The sequence below is a fragment of the Pelmatolapia mariae genome, linkage group LG3_W (assembly GCF_036321145.2).
Source record: "Pelmatolapia mariae isolate MD_Pm_ZW linkage group LG3_W, Pm_UMD_F_2, whole genome shotgun sequence".
In the NCBI taxonomy this organism is placed as follows: Eukaryota; Metazoa; Chordata; class Actinopteri; order Cichliformes; family Cichlidae; genus Pelmatolapia; species Pelmatolapia mariae.
In genome coordinates, this window is record NC_086229.1 from 85,425,985 (window position 1) to 85,447,196 (window position 21,212).

The window sequence follows — 21,212 nt, forward strand, 5'->3', positions numbered from 1 at the left end:
CATTTCAAAACTACTCATAACCTCATAAACAAATCAGTTCATCTGTGAAATCTATTACATTTGCACCTCTTTTCTTTCTTAATCTCTATAATCATATTTATCTTTTCTAGGTTAACCACTTCATTTCATTTCATTTCCTTTTTCTACCTATTATTTTCCCACATGATCCTGCATTTCTCTAGCACTATTCACGGGTCTCAGATTGTTATTTTCCCTTCATGTTTCCTCCTCATTTGCACCCTGCAAATAAGCAAACAAGCTGTATTGTGCATATTAGTTACACTTGCTTTGCCTATAATGGAAAGGCATCCCTCAGTTACCTTATTTTGAAAAACAGATTTTTATTAAGATAGATGCTTTTGATTTGAAACAGTACTTTTGCATTCCAACAGCCAAAGAGAGGTAGGTGATTATGCTTTTTAATTTAAAGTGTATATATCTCATCAACAATACCCACAGTACAACATACAACATGAACTGATGTGCTGGAAAATTAAGTAAATGGAAATCCATGTTTGCCTCTTCCAAACCTGCTTAGTCATTTTTATTTCATGTCTGCAGATTACGCAAACAAATCTTGAGGTGTCCCTCCCTTTACTGTGTGCAAAACAACATTTGGTTTGGTGAATACTAATAGGAAGTTGTTTGTTGTAAGTGCAGAGCCAATTAAACGACTAAGAAGTGTCAAAATCAGTTTATGCGTGGAGGCAAACATTTGGACCCATGAGAGGAGGCGATCACTGCAGCATGTCACTCCCTGTCTTCCTCCTCATCCCACAGGATAATTCTGTGTCAGCACCGACTCCATCACTTCTTTCTCACGCTTCGATTTGTCCACTGGTTTCCACTCTGGCTCAAATTCTGGTCACATTCACCCTTCTTCTCCTTCTTCCGGCCTTTCTTTTTGTCTTCCTCCTCTCACACTTTGTAGCTCTCTTTCTTCCGCCCCTCTCCCAGTCTTTTTTGTCTGTCTGGATCTTCCTCTTTCTTGTTCCTCCTCTCCTCCTGTATCTCTCCCTCAAGACTGTTGTGTTTACTCTTTGTCTCGTTCTCCTCCAGTGGAGGATGGAGACATGCCTCACCGTTGTGGTTACCGGCAGCTTGCCGTGGGAATAACAGCTGCCACTCCGTTGTTGAGAAACTGACAGAGAAGAACGAGAAAAAGGGAGAGAATCCAGCAAAGTAAAATCATGCAAAACATAACCAGTTTCAAGCATCTGTGTCAAAGTTTGAGAGTTTTTCTCTTTAATTAGGTCAGTCTTGAGAGTGAATGAAAAGCACATGAGATTAACACCTGGACTATTATGAGGCTAGAGTGAAAGCTCTCTTACCTCACTATTCCCAAAGTGCCGCAAAGCAAATCAGGGAACCACAGCAGAGCTGTTTATTGACTAGCGGAGCAACACAACGCTTGTGCTGGTCAGGTCTCAGGTGTGTGTGTGTGTCTGTTTGCATGCGTGAGTGTGGAAACTTCCAGCAACCATCCCCTCTAGCTTTGCTATAAATATGATGGTGTTTCTCGGGTTGCCGGGTTAGATAGCAGCTGAAAAGCTGTGCTGAATCCTGACGAGATAATTAAGTGTCAGGCAGTTGTGTCAGTTCACTGAAATTAATGTGAAAACATAAGGCACCAAGAAGTAGAGCTTGCAGCTTGAACTCATCCTACCTTTTTCACAAGGGTAACACAATTTAACTGTGTTTTTCTCCATGACTGTACATGTGTGTGTGTGTGTGTGTGTATATATATGTGTGTATATATATATATATATATATATATATATATATGTGTGTATATATATATATATATATATATATATATATATATATATGTGTGTATATATGTATATATATATATATATATATATATATATGTATATGTATATATGTATGTATATATATGTATATATGTGTATGTATATATGTGTATGTATATATATATATATATATATATGTGTGTATATATATGTATATATATATATATGTGTGTGTGTATATATATATATATATATATACATGTATGTATGTATGTATGTATGTATGTATATATATATATATATATATATATATATATCAGAATATATAAGAATTTTGTCATAAAGCTTCTCACCCGTTTGCATCCATCCTTTAAATTACTGCCATCTTATGGCCACATTTGGCAGTTGTCTGTGGCAGGTGTGACTCTGCTTGACTCTGATTCCACTGGAATCTCTTCGATGTTCCATTTCAGTGGGCATGTCCGTGTCCTGTTGAGAGTCCTGCAGCTTTTTCTGGCCAGCATTTTCAGAATGGTGGTGAACCTTCCCTCAAGTGGCTGGCCTACCAAAATTACTCCAAGAGCGCATCAACGACTCATCCAGGAGGTCAAAACCCAGAACAACATCTAAAGAACTGCAGGCCTGACCTATCTCAGTTAAGTTCAGAGTTCATAATTTAACAATAAGAAAGAGACTGGGCAAAAGTGTCACCCATGGGAGAGTTAGAAGAAGAAAACCAAAAAACCCCAAAACCCAATATTATTGGAAAAATGTTCTGTGGACTGACGAGCCAAAACTAACAGAGCATTTCATAAAGAGAACATCATGAAAGCAGTCAAACATGGTGGTTTGATGGTCTGCGGCTGCTTTGCTGTTTAAGGGCCTGAATGATGAAAACTCTTCAGTGTGGTTGAATTAAACGAATTCTGCAAAGAAGAGTGGGTAAAAATTCATCTGCAGTGATTTAAAAGACTCATTTAGAATTATTACAAATGCTTGATTACAGTTCTTGCTGCCAAGGGTGGCCCAAACTGTTATTAGATTTGAGGGCAATTACGGTGCCTTTACAGGGCCAGGTAGGGTTGGATAGCCTTTTTAGGCTTTTTACTTAATAAATGAAATCATCATTGAAAAACTGCATTTAGCATTCACACGCTTTCTTTGTTTAATATTAAAATTTATTTTATTATCTGAAACTTGTAAGTCTGACAAATAAACAAAAAGCTTAAGAAATCACAAAGAAGAATTCAGTTCTGTTTCCCTTTTTATAAGTTACTTACATCATGATGATCAGACTGTAATATATTGGATCTCTGTTGAATACTTTTATCCTCCACATCTTCTAGGAACTAGTTCACACAAATGTTATTTTAGTGATAACATGGCCAACCATTTTGATGATTTTGTTTGCTGATGACACGGTCATGTTCACAGGTTTGCAGGTAACCCACTCTCAGAGTAGCACATCATTAGATCCTTGAGCTACAGGCCAATATTAATGTTAATGAAAAGACTGTTAAAAACCATGTAATAAAACTGTCAGCTGGTTTTAAGTGTAAAACTCTCAGGCTGAAAATGACTTTCAATTTTCTAAATTAAATTAAGTAAAATATTGCTTTCTTTGGATGTCTGCTGCAGAAACTGTAGATAAACATTTTTATAGATGATTGCAATTACAGGTATACACTCAGGGTAAACACTTCTCTCAAATATGATTGATTTATTTACTAAAATAAACATCTTAATGCTGAAAGAGACTTTCTCTCCATTATTAGAAAGGAAACACACATTTCTGAGCATTTTCCAGTCACGTTTTATTTCATTTTTGAAAAAAAAGAGAAAAGAAAAGTTTGGTCTATATATCATGTTTCATATCATGTCATTTTCAGCATTTAAAAATACTCTTTACTACAACATTTCCAACATCGAACGCTGTATTCTGAATGACTTTAATTCATGCAATAACACACTCTTGCACAGTATGATATGAACAGCTCACACATATGCACACATCCACACAAGCACACACACAAGCACACACACACACACACACACACACACACACACACACATAATGAAAACAATAAGAGTACACTCTTATGTTCTTGTTCTACTTTGTGAGGGATTTTTTTTGTATCCATTACAAAAATCACCAAAACAACACAAAACAATGCAATGAAAAGCACAATAAGATAATAATAAAATGAATGAAAAAATACCAGATGTTTATATTAAAAAGCACTTTGTGAGCTCATAAATAGGGCGGCGTGAGTATACAGTGAAAAAAAATATAAGGTAGCGAGCAACGTAGTGGCTAACAATGGAGGGGGTGAGAACTGAAAAAAAAAGAAAAATACTCTTTTGTCTTTCACGCATGGATACACTACATATGGTTTCAAACCAGAAATGTGGCAAAGCACAAAAACGCTAAAAATGTGTTCTTTGTTAATTTGTTCAGGTGTTACTCACAACAGATTCTTTACATATATAAGCAAACACTTGGTAAAGTATACAACAGACTCGTCACTGTGTGAAACAGACTGGTGTCTTCATGCGCCGAGACACTCCAAGTTCTTGAAATAAATTTTTACTCTATATAAATGAATACAGACAAAATATTCCAAATTATCATTGACAAATAGCTCTGTAGTAATGATTTACACTATTAATACTCAGCTCATTAGAGTAATGAATAACATTCATTTTTTTCAAGGTTAGGTGTTTTGTCTGTATTTATTCATGGTTTTTTTAAATTTATTTTTAAATAATTTATTTAATAATGTCTTCTAGTTTTCACATGGATCAGCTGCTGGACATTTTTGTGGTCAGAAAAATAATACAAACTATGTAATAATAGATCTTGGAAAAATGAATGAATGACAATAGCAAAACATTGCCGCTGGTTTCCAGGTTTACCTGAAAACAAATACTCTTAAATAAGCTTTCCATTTCAAAATTCAGATAGATGCAGTACATCTGTTAAACCCCACAAAACAGACACAGACCCTTTTTCACAACCGGTTGAAAAAGTGAGGACAGACCAAAAGGGTCTCACTTTCCAAAATGTCCTTATTGTAGTGTTCTACAATACCATCTGGTCCTCACTATGATAGCTGGACTAGAACACACACACACACACACACACACAGCAAATCATATAATTACACTTGATTGAATGAGTTAAATACTTTTAACTGCTGCTGTCACAATGTAACTACTTTTAAGTGTTAGATTTTTTACACATGGTTCCATTTTCATCTTCTGAATTTTTGCAAGTGAATTGATGATGAAATATTGTGTGCAAGAGCGTGTGTGCCTCATCAGTCAGTCAAGAGATGTGGAGTCTGTGACCTCAGTGTACGACAGGCATTCCCAAACTCCACTCACATACACACGCATATTCGTTTTTAAAGAAAGGTGCCAGCTTTCCAGTCTCGATAGACAGCCAGATCGATTATATATATAATCTTATTTGACAGGTACAGACACAAAGACACCTGATGGGGGTAGAGTACCGGCCACAATTTACCTGCCTCCCTATCTCCATTTCAGACGCACATGCAGGCATGGGAGAAAATCCAATTTCCAGGCATTTTTACTGTGGGTCAGGTTGGCATTCAAATTCATTAACCTAGCATATGGGAGTCAGCTAGGGACATGTGGGGCGAGCCCTTGTAAGGAGATTACAACCCACACAGGTGCACCAGCACACAGAAAGGCACAGACAGACATAGACATACAATGGATACACATGCAAACGATGGGAAGCAAAAACCACATGTTGAGTAACATACGTGTGACAGGGGCATTGTGTTGACATTGTTTAGGTCCATTTGTGAGTGGAAGGGTCACTGCAAAGCAAATGTGCCCACTTTTGTCCTAGAATGAAATCCTGGTGGGCGTGGTCTCAGCAATGTTCCCACTGACCAGTTGTGAGAGATGATTGGAATGGTCTGAGCAGTCAAATGATCTCAAATTAATGGAACAGACTTGAGATTTTGGACTGACATATTATTACCATTGTCAAAACACCAAATTAGAGAATCTTCTGGAAGAATCAAGCAGCATGAGAACTGAAAGCTAAACAACTTATTTCCTTTTTTTAAATGTGACAGTCGTCCATAGTCTGTCACATTCATTAGAACAAGGGCAAGTGAGAAATATTACAAGAAAACCTCTCTCTCTCTCTCTCTCTCTCTCACTCACACACACACACACACACACACACACACACATGAAGTGTCTCGCACACACCAGCAACAGTCAAGAAGACAACGGCTAACAGATAGATGGTCGCTAAGCAACAGGCAAAAGACTAAAAATATGGTCGCATTTCTTCATTCACTTAGAGAGCAGGCACACGCACAAACTCAGACACACACGCAAACACTTTCAGTCGTCCTCCAGCAAGGCTTATCAACCTTTAAAAAGCCTACATTTCTAAATCCGTCCCAGTATTCCTGTGTTCCTGTGGCGTCAGCAGCACTATTATCCTGCCCACTCATTCGGAAACTGGCAACTGTTACTGAAGCTTAAGTCATTGAGAAAAAAAAAGAAAGAGTTTGGCCCTAGTAACAGGCTGGCAGGGGTCACGGCAATGTGCAAGTCATGTCAAACATTGAAACACTGACCTCGGTCGTGGAGGGTTCAGGCCTAGGTTTCAACATATTATGTGCTGAGACCAAATAATTACAGATCATTAAAGGGTGTGAATGTTAAATGTTAAAATGACCAGCCTCAGCCGTGAAATTCACAAATTTAGCCTCGTACAAATATGACTGATTTTTAAAGTTGTGGTTTTTTTTACTGGTAAGGCTTAAAGTTAGGAGCGTGGACGCAATCTCAACCTATCAGGCAAATCTCAACGTACAAACGCACATATCTTAGTTTTACTGTGACTTATCATTATATATTATATTTAGTGCTGTCAGCGTTAATCTCGTTAAAATGACGTTAACGCCATAACTGCATTAACGCGGCAAATCTCCGTTAGCGAGTTAGCGCGGATTGCCCCGTGCGTGGGGCTGGATGGCGCTAACGTGTTAACGAGCTAACTGAGCTAACGCATTGTCAATGTGCAGCCCCATGCGTGGGGCGATTCGCGCTAACTCGCTAACAGAGATTTGCTAATGCGGTTATGGCGTTAACGTCATTTTAACGAGATTAATTCTGACAGTGCTAATTATATTATAGATACTATATGATCTGGATAGAACTTCTTCGAAATTTGATACTTAGTATCAGGTATACTACAAACTATTAACAACCCACTGAATACTTCCAGTTTACATCTTCCCAATGTGGCAGATTTTCAAAATTTGGCTTTTGGACTATCCCGACCTTTCACATGGACAGTAGAGTTGCCTTAGGCTGACTTAACATGACCTCAGGTGTTGGGACAGGGTATGTCATCATGTTTAACTTCTGTAGAGCAATGTTAAATCTTTGCAGCTAAAAGGAATATGGCAGGTGTCCAAACTCTATCACTGAAAGTAGGCTGGGAAAACAGCTTTCCTTAATTTCCTGCAGCAAAAAGATGTACCATAGAAATGTAACATTAGAGTGAAGGTGCAATGGATACAGGAATGTTTACCCCCATAGAGCAATGCCTGTTTGCACCAATCACCCACTTATACTCCATTTCTACATCCACCGAACTTGGCGGGGCTGTATCAGAGGCGTGGATGGTCACAACTTAAGGTGCCTTTGTCATGTCTGCATTTATACGGGCTGACAGCAGTGAGTGGGTTGTCCATATTTAACAATCAGGATGGCAGGCAGGTAAATTGTTGTTTTCGGTCCTATTCTTCTGTCAGTCAACAAACCAAAAAGCTAAATTATTGTTTATCTCAGGATGATTTTTCTTGCTGATCATCGTCAGCATGGTGGGTAGTTGAGAGGAAAATCGCTCACTTCCTGCAGAGTATCTCTTTCTATACTGTTTTCAACAAAGGGAAAAAGCATTTAATAATAATCTACACTGACAAGCCATATGCCATGCCTTCTGTCCAGCTTCGGTCCAGCCTCCGGGCAGGACCGGGCTATTAACACCACATAATGCAGATCTGGGCTTTGACACTTTAAACGACAGACACGGATGACAAAACAGTTGAGTTCACACGATACATGGCCTAATATTCTCGTTTTTAGCTATTCTGAATATCTTACTTTCACTTCCACGCACGCCACGCCTGAGTTTCACAGAAAAAACATTTCACAAAAACATAATAAATAGCACAGTTTTACCCATAAAATATACCAGATCATTTACCACATATATCTGTAGTGTGAACACCTTTATGAAATTCTTGCCAGTTATTTTGTTTGTTTTGTTCTTTTACAAACTACAACCAGCAGCTTGTAGACTGCACACTGAAAACGTGATCTGTGACTATTTTCTTCTATCTCATCTTTGGATAACACACACTTGTGATTTATATGTATATATTTTTTTAAAGTTTTTTGTTTAGATTACAAAGAAATGTCCCGACTGGAGCAGAACAGTCGTGTGATATTTCAGAGCTGCCGTACATTTCCCTCAAAGTGTCTCACTCTCCTCTGGTTTTATGTTCACACGCTTCTTGTTGCATTGGGTTTCCTTAAAAATGTCCTCTCGTTTCTCTTTGTTTCAGAGAAAAAAGTCCACATGAGTCTCTCTTGAATACCTCCAGAGTTGTACTTACAGAGTGGGGCTTAAGATAGAGGGAATATCAATGACTTCTCACACACACATCAACGACAGTTTCTGTTCTCATGTACAATTAGAAACACTGGCTGTAGTCATGGTTCTGATTTGTCGTCAACACCGTCGTCATCGTAGTCTCGCAGTCGATCCTTTGCTCCAATTCTTGTGTTGTTCATCGACGGCATCACAGAAGTCCCTGCTTGGCTCTAAGTTGTTCACATTATCGATAGTTTAAAGTGTAAACAATGCACCTCACGATGTGTCGTGCACAATGCTTCAGCTTTTTCTTGGTGGACTATGTTCTTGTTGGTTCTTCCTCCCCACTTTAGAGATTTCTTCACTTGAATTTGTCTTATCCATTATCAGATCACGCTGCATTTATACGGTTTTTCATTGTTGTTATTTTTTACAATTGCACGGTAACAACATCAACACGTGACGCCACTCAAAAGTTTAGTAAAAAGTGTGGGGATTTGGCATTAAACAGATGCCAAAATGAAACAGAAACTGGCTCAATTAAAAAGAGGGCAGGTTGGTCGGTGCTGACTACAACATTTCATTATCACAACTTTAAGACTTTATTCCTACGGGGAAGATAAAAGTAAGGCAAGAGCAAGGGTCTGAGGAAAGTGTATGGTGTGTATGTGTGTGTTTGTCTGTGGAGGGACTATTTTGCACAGTGTACCGAGGAAGAAAAGAATAAAAAGACAAAAAAATTTAAATGAAAGGTGGTCAGTTTTCATCTCGCCCGCAACTTGGTCCCCGCAACTGCAGAATCACCAGAGGGCCCCAAGAGTGTGTATATGTGAGAGTGTGTGTGTGTGTGTGTGCGCATTTGGTGGAAGAGGGATTAAAAGTGTTAAGTCACTGTCAGTATTAGAGCTCAAATGTTCAGACAAGAGCGTCCACTGATACGGTAAAGGTGGAGGGAGCGAACGAGTGACTAATGCAGGGCAGTAAAAGATTTTTACCACATATTCTTGTTTATGCTATACACACTTTCTTCTTTCTCTATTTCTGTTTCTTCTTTTCTCATCTTTTCCATTTTTATATCTCACTTTAATCCTCACTCTCAACCTATTTTCTCTTCAGAAGCCAGCTGATCGTCTTTTCGTTCCAGCTGTCTTGGCAGTATATTAGGACAACATGAGCCTGTACACTTTGTTGTCAACTGCTGATTTTAGAAGCACCCTCAAAAGTCAGTTTTATACCTTTTTTTCACAATGTTGCATTTTAATTTTAAGTATTCGAGACGTTTCCTCATAACTAGACCAGAGGGAGGGGCTTCCTGTCTAAAAGAGCTGCTAATGTAGAATAAATAATTATTAATTTGGACATTTGGCAAGTTTTACTGTTTATGAGGACTCACTCTCTGTTTTTCAGGACAGAGAGGAATGTAGGGAAAAAACATATCTGATGAAAAACTGAAATAGTCTTTGGACGGATTTAAAGATTTCCTGAAAAGTCGGCCCATATCGATCCATCTCTTCTCCCTCTCTCAAGACTGCTGCATTGCTCTCTCTCTCTTTTCATATTGGCAGTGGGCCTCTCTCTCCCTCTGCTTTCCTCTCCATTTAAAACCCTGGTATATGGCAATAGGCCTCCAGGGAAGCCAGCAGGATGTAAATCAGCCACAATGACACAAACATCAGCGACGTTATTATTTTGCAAGTCCGCGGCCCACCCAGCTCGCCACCGGCGACTGTTGCCCGCCTCCGGTACAGAAGCGTGAGCACGCTCACCACAGCTAAGATAGTGAAGAGGGTGACAGAGAAGGCCAGACTTCCTGGGTCCACCTTGAAAGGTTTGCCCTTGGAGCGCCAGGCGATGGCAGCGATGGTCCATGCCACGCCGATGCCCAGAAAGACGTTAACCGCATTGGAGCCGGTGACGTTGCCGATGGAGGCGTCAGCGTACTGGTCCTGGATGGCGGCGACCTTGCTGGCAAATGTGTCTAGAAGAAAGAAAGAAAGAAAGAAAGAAAGAAAGAAGGAAAGAAAGGCTTTATTGTAAAACCTTTTTTATGCTGCCTCATTTTTAGGGTTCTTTCTTCTGCTACGTTCATCTTTTCAAAACCTCAGAGCAACCGCTTCAAACTACAATAGAAAAATCAATGTGAAAGATTAGAACAAGGCATAAAAGCAAAGCATAGACCTAGCGTCAAAACAAAACAATGACACTGTGCAAACCGAAACTATGGAAATTACTTTAATTGAATAAATTTTAGATGTATTTTTGTGAAAGACTTGCTCACAGGCTGCTGCAAAAAGCTAAAGGTAACAACTGTTTTCCACTTAAAAACATACAAGTGAACATCATGTCATTCAAGAATGGAAAGAGAAGCATAAAGACATGACAAAACTGTGAAGTGGTTGTTCTTCTTTTACAGGCAGACACTGATTATCAGTCTAAGAAAAAAAAGTTACAACACTTAGGAAGAAGAAAAGTAACTGTACCGATAACTGAGGACATAATACTCAAAGACAGACAAAGGACGAACAAATGTTTGGGTGACAGCTAAATACAGCAGAAGATTTTATAACCTGCATAATTTAAATATGCAATGCTGTCAAATTCAATCAGTAGATATTTCAATTGACAGAATTGAACTGTAATGGTGGTTACACTGGTGCTTATCCAGTCAGCTATCACGAGGATGCTGGGGAGTCAAACATAAGATTTTATAAAAAAGGTTTGTTGCAGACACTGGAAGTCATTGATGAGTGAAACCCTGACATTTCCAGGGATATCCTACATGTCAGTTAAAGTCAAACTCAGCTCTTTACTCTTGGTAGATCACCTAACACTTGCTGACATCTTATACACTACCCACAGTTTCTATGTGTCTGCAAGCCCCTTTGCAACCTACCACAAAGATCAGCTCCTCCATTCCTTTTGCATTTGACTTGAGCAACAGCATAAATATTATCACGGATGTGTAACAGTGTATGTGTAATTGACCTGGGAATGACAGAGCTGACAAATATATGCACTCACTGGCCACGTTGTTACAACAAAACCATTGATACAAACAAACAATATTGTTTAGTTTTAAATGCCTGTGATCTATTGTCCACAAGCTCATGCTAACTGCAGCATCAGCTTCTTGTTCCAGCTAACAGGAGCAGCACCTGGTGAGGTCTTTTGCTGCTGTAGCCAATCTGCTTCAAGGTTTGATGCACTGTACATTCAGAGATGCTCTTCTGCACACCTTAATTGTATTACATGATTATTTGACTTACTGTTTAATTCCTATGAAGTCCTATGAAAGCCATTCTCTGACCTCTGGCATCAACAAGACAAAGAACTGACACTCACTGGGTATTTTGGCTTTTTTGGATCATTCTCTGTAAACCTTAATGGGGTGGTTGTGTTGAAAATCTGCTGTTTCTAAAGCACCCAAATTCAGCCCATCTGCACGGTGGCCCTGAGAGGCCAAACGGACTGCAACTTAAGAAAAGACCAGCAATAAGAAAAACGCTGCAATAGCACACAAAACACAACGGAAATAGGAAAAACGAAAACGGAAATAGAAAAAACGAAAACAGAAATAGGAAAAAATTGATTTCCAAAAGCACAAGGGAAGTGTTTCTGGGGAGACAATAACCCGACGGACCAGTTGCAGGAACCAAAATATGCTAAGAATTGTGCTGGGAGACACTTAAAAGAAGTGGAGGATCTATCGGTTTTGTGAGGAAAGAAAAGATGAGTGGTAAGTGTGTTAGCCTAACTATTAGCCTAAAAATCTGTCATCAGTATTATATGAATCATGAGATTAAAACACACCTACCATGTTTTGGGTACCTGCAACTGGTCCGTCGGGTTATTGTCTCCCCAGAAACACTTCCCTTGTGCTTTTGGAAATCTGTCTTTTCCTAATTCTGTTTTTGTTTTTCTGATTTCCATTGTGTTTTGTGTGTTTTTGCAGCGTTTTTCTTATTGCTGGTCTTTTCTTAAGTTGCAGTCCGCTTGGCCTCTCAGGGCCACCGTACATCTGGCACCAACGACCATCAAATACACTTAAATCACCTTTCTTCCCCATTCTGATGGTCAGTTTGAATTTTGGCAGGTCTTCTTGACTATGTCTGCATTCCCAAATGCAGCTGTGATGTGATTTGCTGATTAGATACATGCAATCACGAGCTGTTGAATCAAAGCAACTTACAAAGTGGACGGTGAGTGTATACTGCATAAGGAAATAACAATCTGTCAGCCGCAGTTAAAGTCTCTTAGTACATATTTTTGTAATCATGCTCCATGGTTTAATGCTGGTAGCTCAGTGGTTGCCCTGTGTCCAGGTTATATCTTTAGAGAGAAATTTCCATCCCTGTGGGATCCCTGTGGAATGCTAATTTCTGTGTTCACATTGGGTCACTGTTTGAGACGAGCCTTTAGAGTTACATTATCAAAATTTATGTGCATTTAAAAAAGCCTCAGGAGGTTTGCGGTGCTCCCCGATACACACTGTTTTGTCAGAAATGGATTCACTTGCCATATATCGTTTTTTTATGCACACTGGGCAGAATTAAACATCACTTGCATTAGTTTCAGAGAAGATTTATTAGTCCTGCTGTAATTTACAGTTGTGTTCTGGCATCAGCACAACCAAAATCAATGTAATAAATGCTGTGAAATGCTGTAGGTGTACACTAAGTGTGCTCGTGGTGCAGGATATGTGAGGAGAAACTGGATGAAAAGCAGAGAGACTACAACTGGGTTGGCAGGGAATACCGGCGGAAGCTGCTGCCAGTTACTGAACGTCTCTCTCGGCTTAATTCTGTTTTTAGACAGGCTGGTGAGAAGAGTCTCAATTTTCATTTGAATGTCAGTGAGATTAGCTCAAATTCATATCCCAACATTAAAACTGTCCTCCAAATTATTTTTTTTTGGGGGGGGGGGGACTGTAATCCTGCTGGGGGTAGACCAGACAAAAAACAAGTGAGTGAGTGTGTGTGTGTGTGCACATAGGGGCAGGTGAAGCTGTGGATTACAATCAGTCATAAAACTCCATATTACTGCCTCCAAATAAGATCATCAGACACATGCTAGAGATGCAGTGGGACAAATCCAGCAGCATCACGGACTCTGAATTAGCAATGTTTCTTAAAAGGAATCAGTTTGCTAAAGAAATATCTTCACTTGTCTAAAAAGCAACTTAAATCCCAATAGGTGCTCAATGAACATTTATTTGCTATTTCATATAGGGCTGTTCGATATAAGATATATATCGGATGACGATATGAAAACGTCTATTGTTTCATATCACGCTATCGTTTGTTTCGTGGTGTTGCAAAATAAACTGTTTACGGCAATATTTTTTCATGATTTTGATGGTCACTGTAGTGGCTATATTAATTTCTTAAAGTTCTCGCTTTCTCTTATATTTAAAATAACCACACTACGGACGGATAAGCGACTGTTTTTACGCATTGTTGTTAGCAACAATGACGGTAAACCCAGCGTGTGGCTCCGCCGTCCACTTGTTTATTTTCCTTATAAACCTTTCACAATAAAGCTGAAGATCCTGTTGAGATTTTTCAAAATAAACTGAAATGATGACAAACAGAAAGACCAGTCAAAACAAATCGAGGACCTTATTTCTAAACAAGGGGCTACCTCTGTAGCATGGACATGGTTTTGTTATGAAAAGTCTGACACGGACCAGAAAACTGTACTATGCAAATTATGCAGGAAACTGGTCCCCACCTGAGACTCGAACACAGCAAACATCTTCAACCACCTACGCAAGAGTCACGTAAAATAGTATGGAGAGAGTTTATCTTAGACTCAAATGTTAAAACAGGCTTTTCCAAGCAGCACGCCGTGTAATAAATGCTCACAAAGAAAATGGCGCACGTTACAACATGTCTAAAAATGCATAGTTTCATGCATCGGTCAAAACACTCGACCCCAGGTACTAAACGCCCAGCTGAAAACACTTCACACAAGTCGAGTTACCAGAGATTCACGGAATTTACAGGAAATGTAAAATTTTTGTGATATACATCTTTGTCAGGACAATCAATGTCTTAAACAGAACTGTCATGGTTGTGGGTCTCTGACCCAGTGTTTTGTGTTTGTGGACTTTTTTGAATCTTGATAAGTCATTATTGTGGAATTCCTAGAGATATTTCCTAGTTTAGTTTTCTTACGTTTATGAGTTTCTGATTCTTGTGTTTATCCTTTGTGGTTCTGGTTTAGTTTCCCTTATTGTTTTGTCCTCAGTGTTTCCTGTCTTGTTATGATAGTCTCTTGTCCTGCATGCATTGTTTAGTTTTCCTTCTCCTCTCTCGTTACGTCTGATTTGTTCCTGCTGTGTTTCTCTCCTGTTTCCCATCCCCTGCATGTGTATTTAAGTCTTCAGTCACACTCTGTTCATCGTCGTGGTCTCCATGTTTGCAGTGTGTTTCTTGTGTGTAGTTCATGTTCCTTTATTGTGTCCTGGTTGCAAGAGTCTTAGTTCTAGTCTTGTTTCTTTTAGTGTTTTTTTTTTTTTTTTTTTACATTTTTGTACCACATCTTACTTCTTCATCACAGCAAATAAAGCTGCCTCTTAGATTTAAATCCCCCGTCTCTGAGTCCTGCGATCTGGTCCTGCCTAGCCAGCCACACACAGCTAACAATGATGAGAACAGCCTGTTTAATGCTGTGGTGAATGTACGCAGACCTATATTGTCATCTTCTGAACAACTTCATTTGGCTCGTATAGACTCCTTTCGTCCACACTATTCCTGCTAAATGGTCACAAAAATATCTAAAAGTTCTCATTTGATGAATGAGGCTGTGCAGATTTTTATTGTTATACTAAAACAATTTAAATCCTCTGTTGCAGCAACTTCCCACAAAATTCCAAAAAGACTTTCCACAGTGAAATTCATGTATTTAGACCAAAAGAAGAGCAACAAATCTCAATATTATCCAAAAAGTCAAAAATCAGTTCACACAGAGATAAACTTCAGGTATGAAGCAGCGTATGAGATGAAGACTGCAAACCAGCGTTTGTTCACCACGGACGCACATATCAAACACCACTTACCGTTTAAATACCTCAGATGGTTACAAATGAGCTGTACAAACCTCTTAAACAGGCAGAAACATTTTGTAGCGTGCAGCTTCAAACCATCAGCGTTTGCTCTCTAATTGCCTGAATCTGCAAATTCTGTGTAAATTGGGCCGATAATCCTGGAGTGTGTCTCCAATCTAATAACACAGAAATGCTTTTATGAATCTCGAGGAGGACAGAGAGAAGAGGAGGAGGAGGAGGGAAGGGCGCATGTCAGAGAAAGGGAAACGAGAGAGCAGATGAGTGTTGCTAACAAGTTTTAAGGAGATCACACACACACAAATAGAAAGCAGCAAACACTCCCAGTGAAAGTTATAATGGCCCGTTGGAGATGCTGCATGCTAACTTGCAGCTCCTCGACAGGAAAAGCACACGTTCTTACCCACACACACGCCTGGTTTCTACAGCATACACAGGTCAGAATGATGGATGATCCAATAGCAAAAACACTAAGAGGAGGAAAGAAAGAGCGGAGTAAGGTAACACCAAGTCAGAGTAACAAATTGACCAGAATGTGGCACGAGAGCCTAACAGATAAGTGGGGTGACTATGAGAGACTAAAGAAGGAACAGATAGAGATTTGGCTGGGAGTGAAAGTGATCAGAGATTCACAACAAGAGGGAAAATGAAAACATTAGAACCTTGCAAAAGGAAACGCGCTGATTTACGGATCTAAAATTCCCCTTAACACACCATAACATGGTTGTAGAGGGAATTGATTCAAACACTACTTTCCAGAGACCTCGCCACAAGCCACCCAAGTTACCGCTTGGAAGAGCAGCACAGGAGCCGTTTCTATAAATCATACGAAGGGGCAACAATAAACCTGCTGTCGTTAGGAATGAGGCAGGGAATTGAATGAAAGTCTGGGGACGATCTGCGCACTCCGGGCAAGAAAAAATTCCGAGGCTGAAGGCTGTGATGGAGCCGGAGTTTTACAATTACATTTTTGATTTCGATCCTGGAAGTCAAAGCAGCTGCTATTGAAATCAGGTGCAGGAGAGAGGCTTGTGTTTGTTTACTTACATCTGAACTTTGGAGGGAAGACGCAGCTCATTTCATGTCTGGTGAAATGGAAAGCTCGAGTGTGGTATAATGGGAGGGGAGGAATTTGTAACATGGCAAACGTGGAAAATAATCACTCTGCACCACTGTGGCGTAACACCGAGCCATCTGTTTCTGTTTGAGTCCTGCTAAACCTCTCCTCATACCTGTATTCAGATCAAGCTGCAAGTTGGGGAAATCTTCTTCCTGCTCGTTTTCAACAGCCGCACTCATACATAGGCATTACTCATAATAACCCACAATACTGCATCTAAATGTAACCATATCCCTAACTAATTTTTCATTATTTAGCTAAACTAACCCTAACATTGGTAATCAGACTAAGAGGTCACACAAAGGTGGTGGTTATGAACTTAATAGGTTAATTCAGGGTGTTTCAATCCAGCTAAGAGCGTGTTCTCAAAAATCGGGTGGCATTTATCCATGCTGACCAATCATCAGCATGCATAAGACACTGTAACCATTGTTGAAAGTTCTAACCAAGTTGTTTGAAAGGTGAAAACAATATAAAAGAAATAAAGATCCCAGAAACATTTCCTGATGTTTTTGATGAGCTGGCCATTGATGAGCGTGTGGTGGTGAATGTTTTGGTGCTTAGATTGGGATTTAAAGTCAAATAATAAGGCTCTTCCCCACTCATCCTTACCTGGCACTGATGTTCCCAGCGCTACAAACACAACAGCCGTCACCGAGTCCTTCAGTCCTATCGTGCAGCCGAAGTGAGATGCCAGATCGCCCGTGACTGCGGTGAGGACGCCGATAAGCGATATGGAGACGATGAAGCAGGCCCAGCCGTTCCAGTACTCTGTGGGAGGGACGAAGGCGAACAGAACCTTCCAGAAGACAGTGAGGAAGTGCATGATGTAGTCGAAGCAGGAGGGCAGCCGCTCCTCGCCGCTCTCCTCCTCGTCATCATCTCCTTTGGGTAAGGTGGGAGATTGAAACAGAGTAAAAGTAACAAGACAATTAATAAAAATGGATGAGACAAAAAGAAGAAACAAGACAGATAAACTTCAGCTTTAACTCTAATAAGAGACAGAAGTTTGATATCTTTTATATCACACATTGCCACATTTATCTCCTAAGTCTCTTGATTAGCTTAGATTAGCACAGGCTACGTTCACACTGCAGGTCTTAATGCTCAATTCAGATTTTTTGATCAAATCAGATTTTTTTGTCGGCTTGTTCACACTACAAATAAAATGCGACAGCAAACGCGCTCTAGTGTGAACGCTCAAAGCGGCCCGCATGCGCAAAAGAAGACGTCACACACAACGCGCTCTGTTTAGACCCAGAGCAAACAATATTGTTTGACTGATGGCCCTTAATATAAAGACTTCGGACTTGACGTTTCCCAATTTTTGCTTTAAGTTATTTTGTTATTTACATAATAATGTAAATAACCTAATAATGATCCTTATTGCTGTTTTAGAGGAGCGGTGCTTCAAAGGATAGTTGCAGATTTCTGTCAGAATCTGCAGATTATACAGTACAAATAAAATGTTCACGTTTCTCAAACGTTGTCTTCCCAACAGTTTCACTAACATCTACACTGGATGGCCAGGAAGCGTTCGGGATGTCTTCTCCGGTGCTTCTCCGGCACTGATAATTGGCGTCTGTGTCGTGTCAGTAACGTAAAAGACGGATTTAATGCGCCATGACCGTTCAAACAGCAGTCACTTTCTAAAACATCGGATATGTATCGGATTCAGTACCACATACGAAAGTGACCCAGATTGGATTTGAAAATATCGGATTTGTGCCGTTCACACTGTCATACCATGATCGGATATGGGTCGCATAGGGTCAAAAAAAATCGGATTTGATGCGCTTTCGCCTGCAGTGTGAACGTAGCCTTAAAGACCAAAAAACAGCTGATCCACTTAGCTTTGCTTAAAGCACCCATTTAGCAGCACTTTAAATCTCACTCAATTTGTATTTGACATTGTTTTAAATGTTTTAGTCATGACTTGATGAAAAGCAGCTGGTATGTAGCTGTAATTCACAAAAACTACCCAATATAAGCAAAATGGCTAACTGCCTGAAATACCTCCCCAACCTAACATTTTAATTAGAAGCTAATAACGCATGTCATATTAATTGATAAGCTTTAGAGATGATAGAAATATATTTAAATTAAGAGTGAGGGGTTGTTTTAAGCAACACAAAATGCTGTATTAATTAAATGCTATAATGTACCAATAATTGTGCTATGTTATGCTAATCTAGCTTGCTAGTAGCCCATACTATGCCCATATATGAGAGCTGTTTCATTCAATTCCATTGCCACCAGCTTACAGAGTCAAGCATGCAGCCTTGCAGTCTGCCTTTACAAATATTTGCAAAAGAAAAAAAATTGAGTGTGGTACTGTAATCAAATGTCACCATAGCAACTAGCAAGTCATTTTGTGAAATTTCTTCTGTCCAAGATATTCCAAAGTGAATTCTAAGGGATATTATTGAATAGTATATAAAACCTGCTCTACTGATTCAATACGTGCAGAGTTCCAAGACTCCTCTGGCATCAACGTCAGCACACAAACTGTACGCTGGGAGCTTCATGGCTTGGTTTCCATGGTGAAGCAGCTGCATGGAAGCCCAAAGCAAGGTCGATAAGAACTTGACTGGCCCAAACGGAGCCTTAACGCCATCAGAACTTTTGGGATGAACTAGAATGGAGAACACATGCCAGGCCCTCTCATCCAACATCAGTTTCTGTCCACGTATCCCCCAATTCGGATGAATGGGCAGAAATTCCTACAGACACACTCCAAAGAGTGGAAGCAGTCATAACTGCAACTCCATATGTGCATGTGTAACGTGCAGGTAGAAATATTCTTTTGTCCATGTACTGCATGTCCTACAATGTCAAACTACTTTACATAACTAAAACTGAATAAGACTTCCGTCTGTGACAGTAAAGAAACAGACTATGAATGTAATAAACGAAGCTTATGTGTAAGTTCAATAGGGGAGATCTGTAGTCACTCATCTGTCTGCTTCCCAGGTGTTGATGGCTAATCTAAGCTTTACATCACTTCCACTTTCCCACGCTGTCAAGCTGATTGTGACATCACAAGTCTAGTCCAATCAGCTTTCTGCTGGCCTTCTTCTGGCCAATCAGCTTTCACTCCGCGTACTGTACATCTGTCATTCTTCCTTGCAGTTGCCTTCGTGCAACTCAGGCTCCATTCAAGCCTCCATCTTTGTCTCCACCACCAGCGTCTAGACTGCGGGGAGTCCTGCTCTAATCCCTATCACCACTGAGATCCCGTTCTGCTGTGCTGGGCCATCAGGGTCTAAACGCCAAATATCTCAAACTGAATTCTGTGCTTCAATAAATCACTTTCAATTCCTTCTGATGATCTCTCTTTATCAAAATACACTATAAGGGTCCAAATTAAATGCTGATGTCACGTTTTAAGAAAAATTATTTCCTTTCATCCACCATCTTTAAAACTAAAGTCAAGAAAAATGTCAGCCAAAACCACTGTTCATAAATCAAAGTGAAGCCCTTTGTGTGTGTGTGTGTGTGTGTGTGTGTGTGTGTGTTACCTGCACTGACTGTAACAGCATTGACAAACTGTTCCCTCCAGCTGCTGCTTCCCACCACCAAGGCCAAGTTTGTCTTCTTGATCAGCTTATCTACTGTACTCTACACACACACACACACACACACACACACACACACACACACACACACACACACACACACACAAATATACAAACGCACAAATATCAACCATGCCATTGCATACAAATCAGGCAGAACAGGAAAAACACAACCCTCAAGCTGTTAATTCATTCGCAGCTATACAGAAAGAGGAAACTGCTGACTTCAGGCCTTGCGGTTAAAACCCAAACCATACATTCATTTAAAGTTTCAGGACCCGGTACTCCAGGTATAAGGTGTGCTAATTAATATGAAGCTGTGAAATCAGCCGTGCCACATTTTACTTATGCTTGCTGTAAAATTCAGGAAGAAAAAACCTTCAGGCATACTGCTTCAGTGTTTTATTCTAAAACAGGCAAGAGAAGAAAGATAATAAAAGATGTTGTAAAAGAGCTCACAGCAGCTAAGGAGCACAGCACCAGCAGTCATTACTGTAACTTTACTGACAGGGCTTGGAGGGAATTCTGAATTTTTTACTATCTACTATGTTAGAAGCATCATAAAATGGTAAATGTGCCGTATTTTAGCAGTCCCGGTAAGATAAATTACAAATTAATCCCGATGTGTGGCAACGCTTAATGATTTATAGATTGGGATGTGATTAACCCAGGCACCATTAGTACATTTCAGTATTGTACAGTAGATGATTAGAGAACAAGCTTTGCATGCATGAAAATGATGGATTACCTTTTCAGCATGCCTAAGAAGTGTATTTACTGCTCTCTGCACACAGACACACACAAACACACACGCACACAAAATGACAAAAAATGGATACGTGAGATGATGAAATCTGTACGCAGACACACGAGTGGTGACATTTCAAGACCAAACACAGAGATGAAAATGACAAATGAGAGGACAAATGAATATGACAATTAACAGGAAAAATAAGTAACGATATGATGACACAAGATGAAGAAACAGGGGTCCACGTGAGGTAAAGCCACAGAGAGCCCTGTTGTTGTGTCG

General features: G+C 39.8%; 1 protein-coding gene across 2 annotated transcripts in view; it reads right to left on the reverse strand.

The window, feature by feature from the left end:
- Positions 1-3,551: 3,551 nt before the first annotated feature.
- The window catches only part of LOC134624943 (sodium/calcium exchanger 1-like), a 127,555-nt gene continuing 109,894 nt past the window's right edge, over positions 3,552-21,212 (reverse strand). For both annotated transcript variants that reach the window (XM_063470155.1, XM_063470157.1), the window contains 3 exons: positions 20,123-20,222; positions 17,214-17,486; positions 3,552-10,393 (listed from right to left, as the gene is read on the reverse strand). In XM_063470155.1, coding sequence (XP_063326225.1) covers positions 10,014-10,393; positions 17,214-17,486; positions 20,123-20,222 — 753 coding nt within the window. In that variant the 3' untranslated portion in view covers positions 3,552-10,013. The remainder of the gene's footprint in view (positions 10,394-17,213; positions 17,487-20,122; positions 20,223-21,212) is intronic.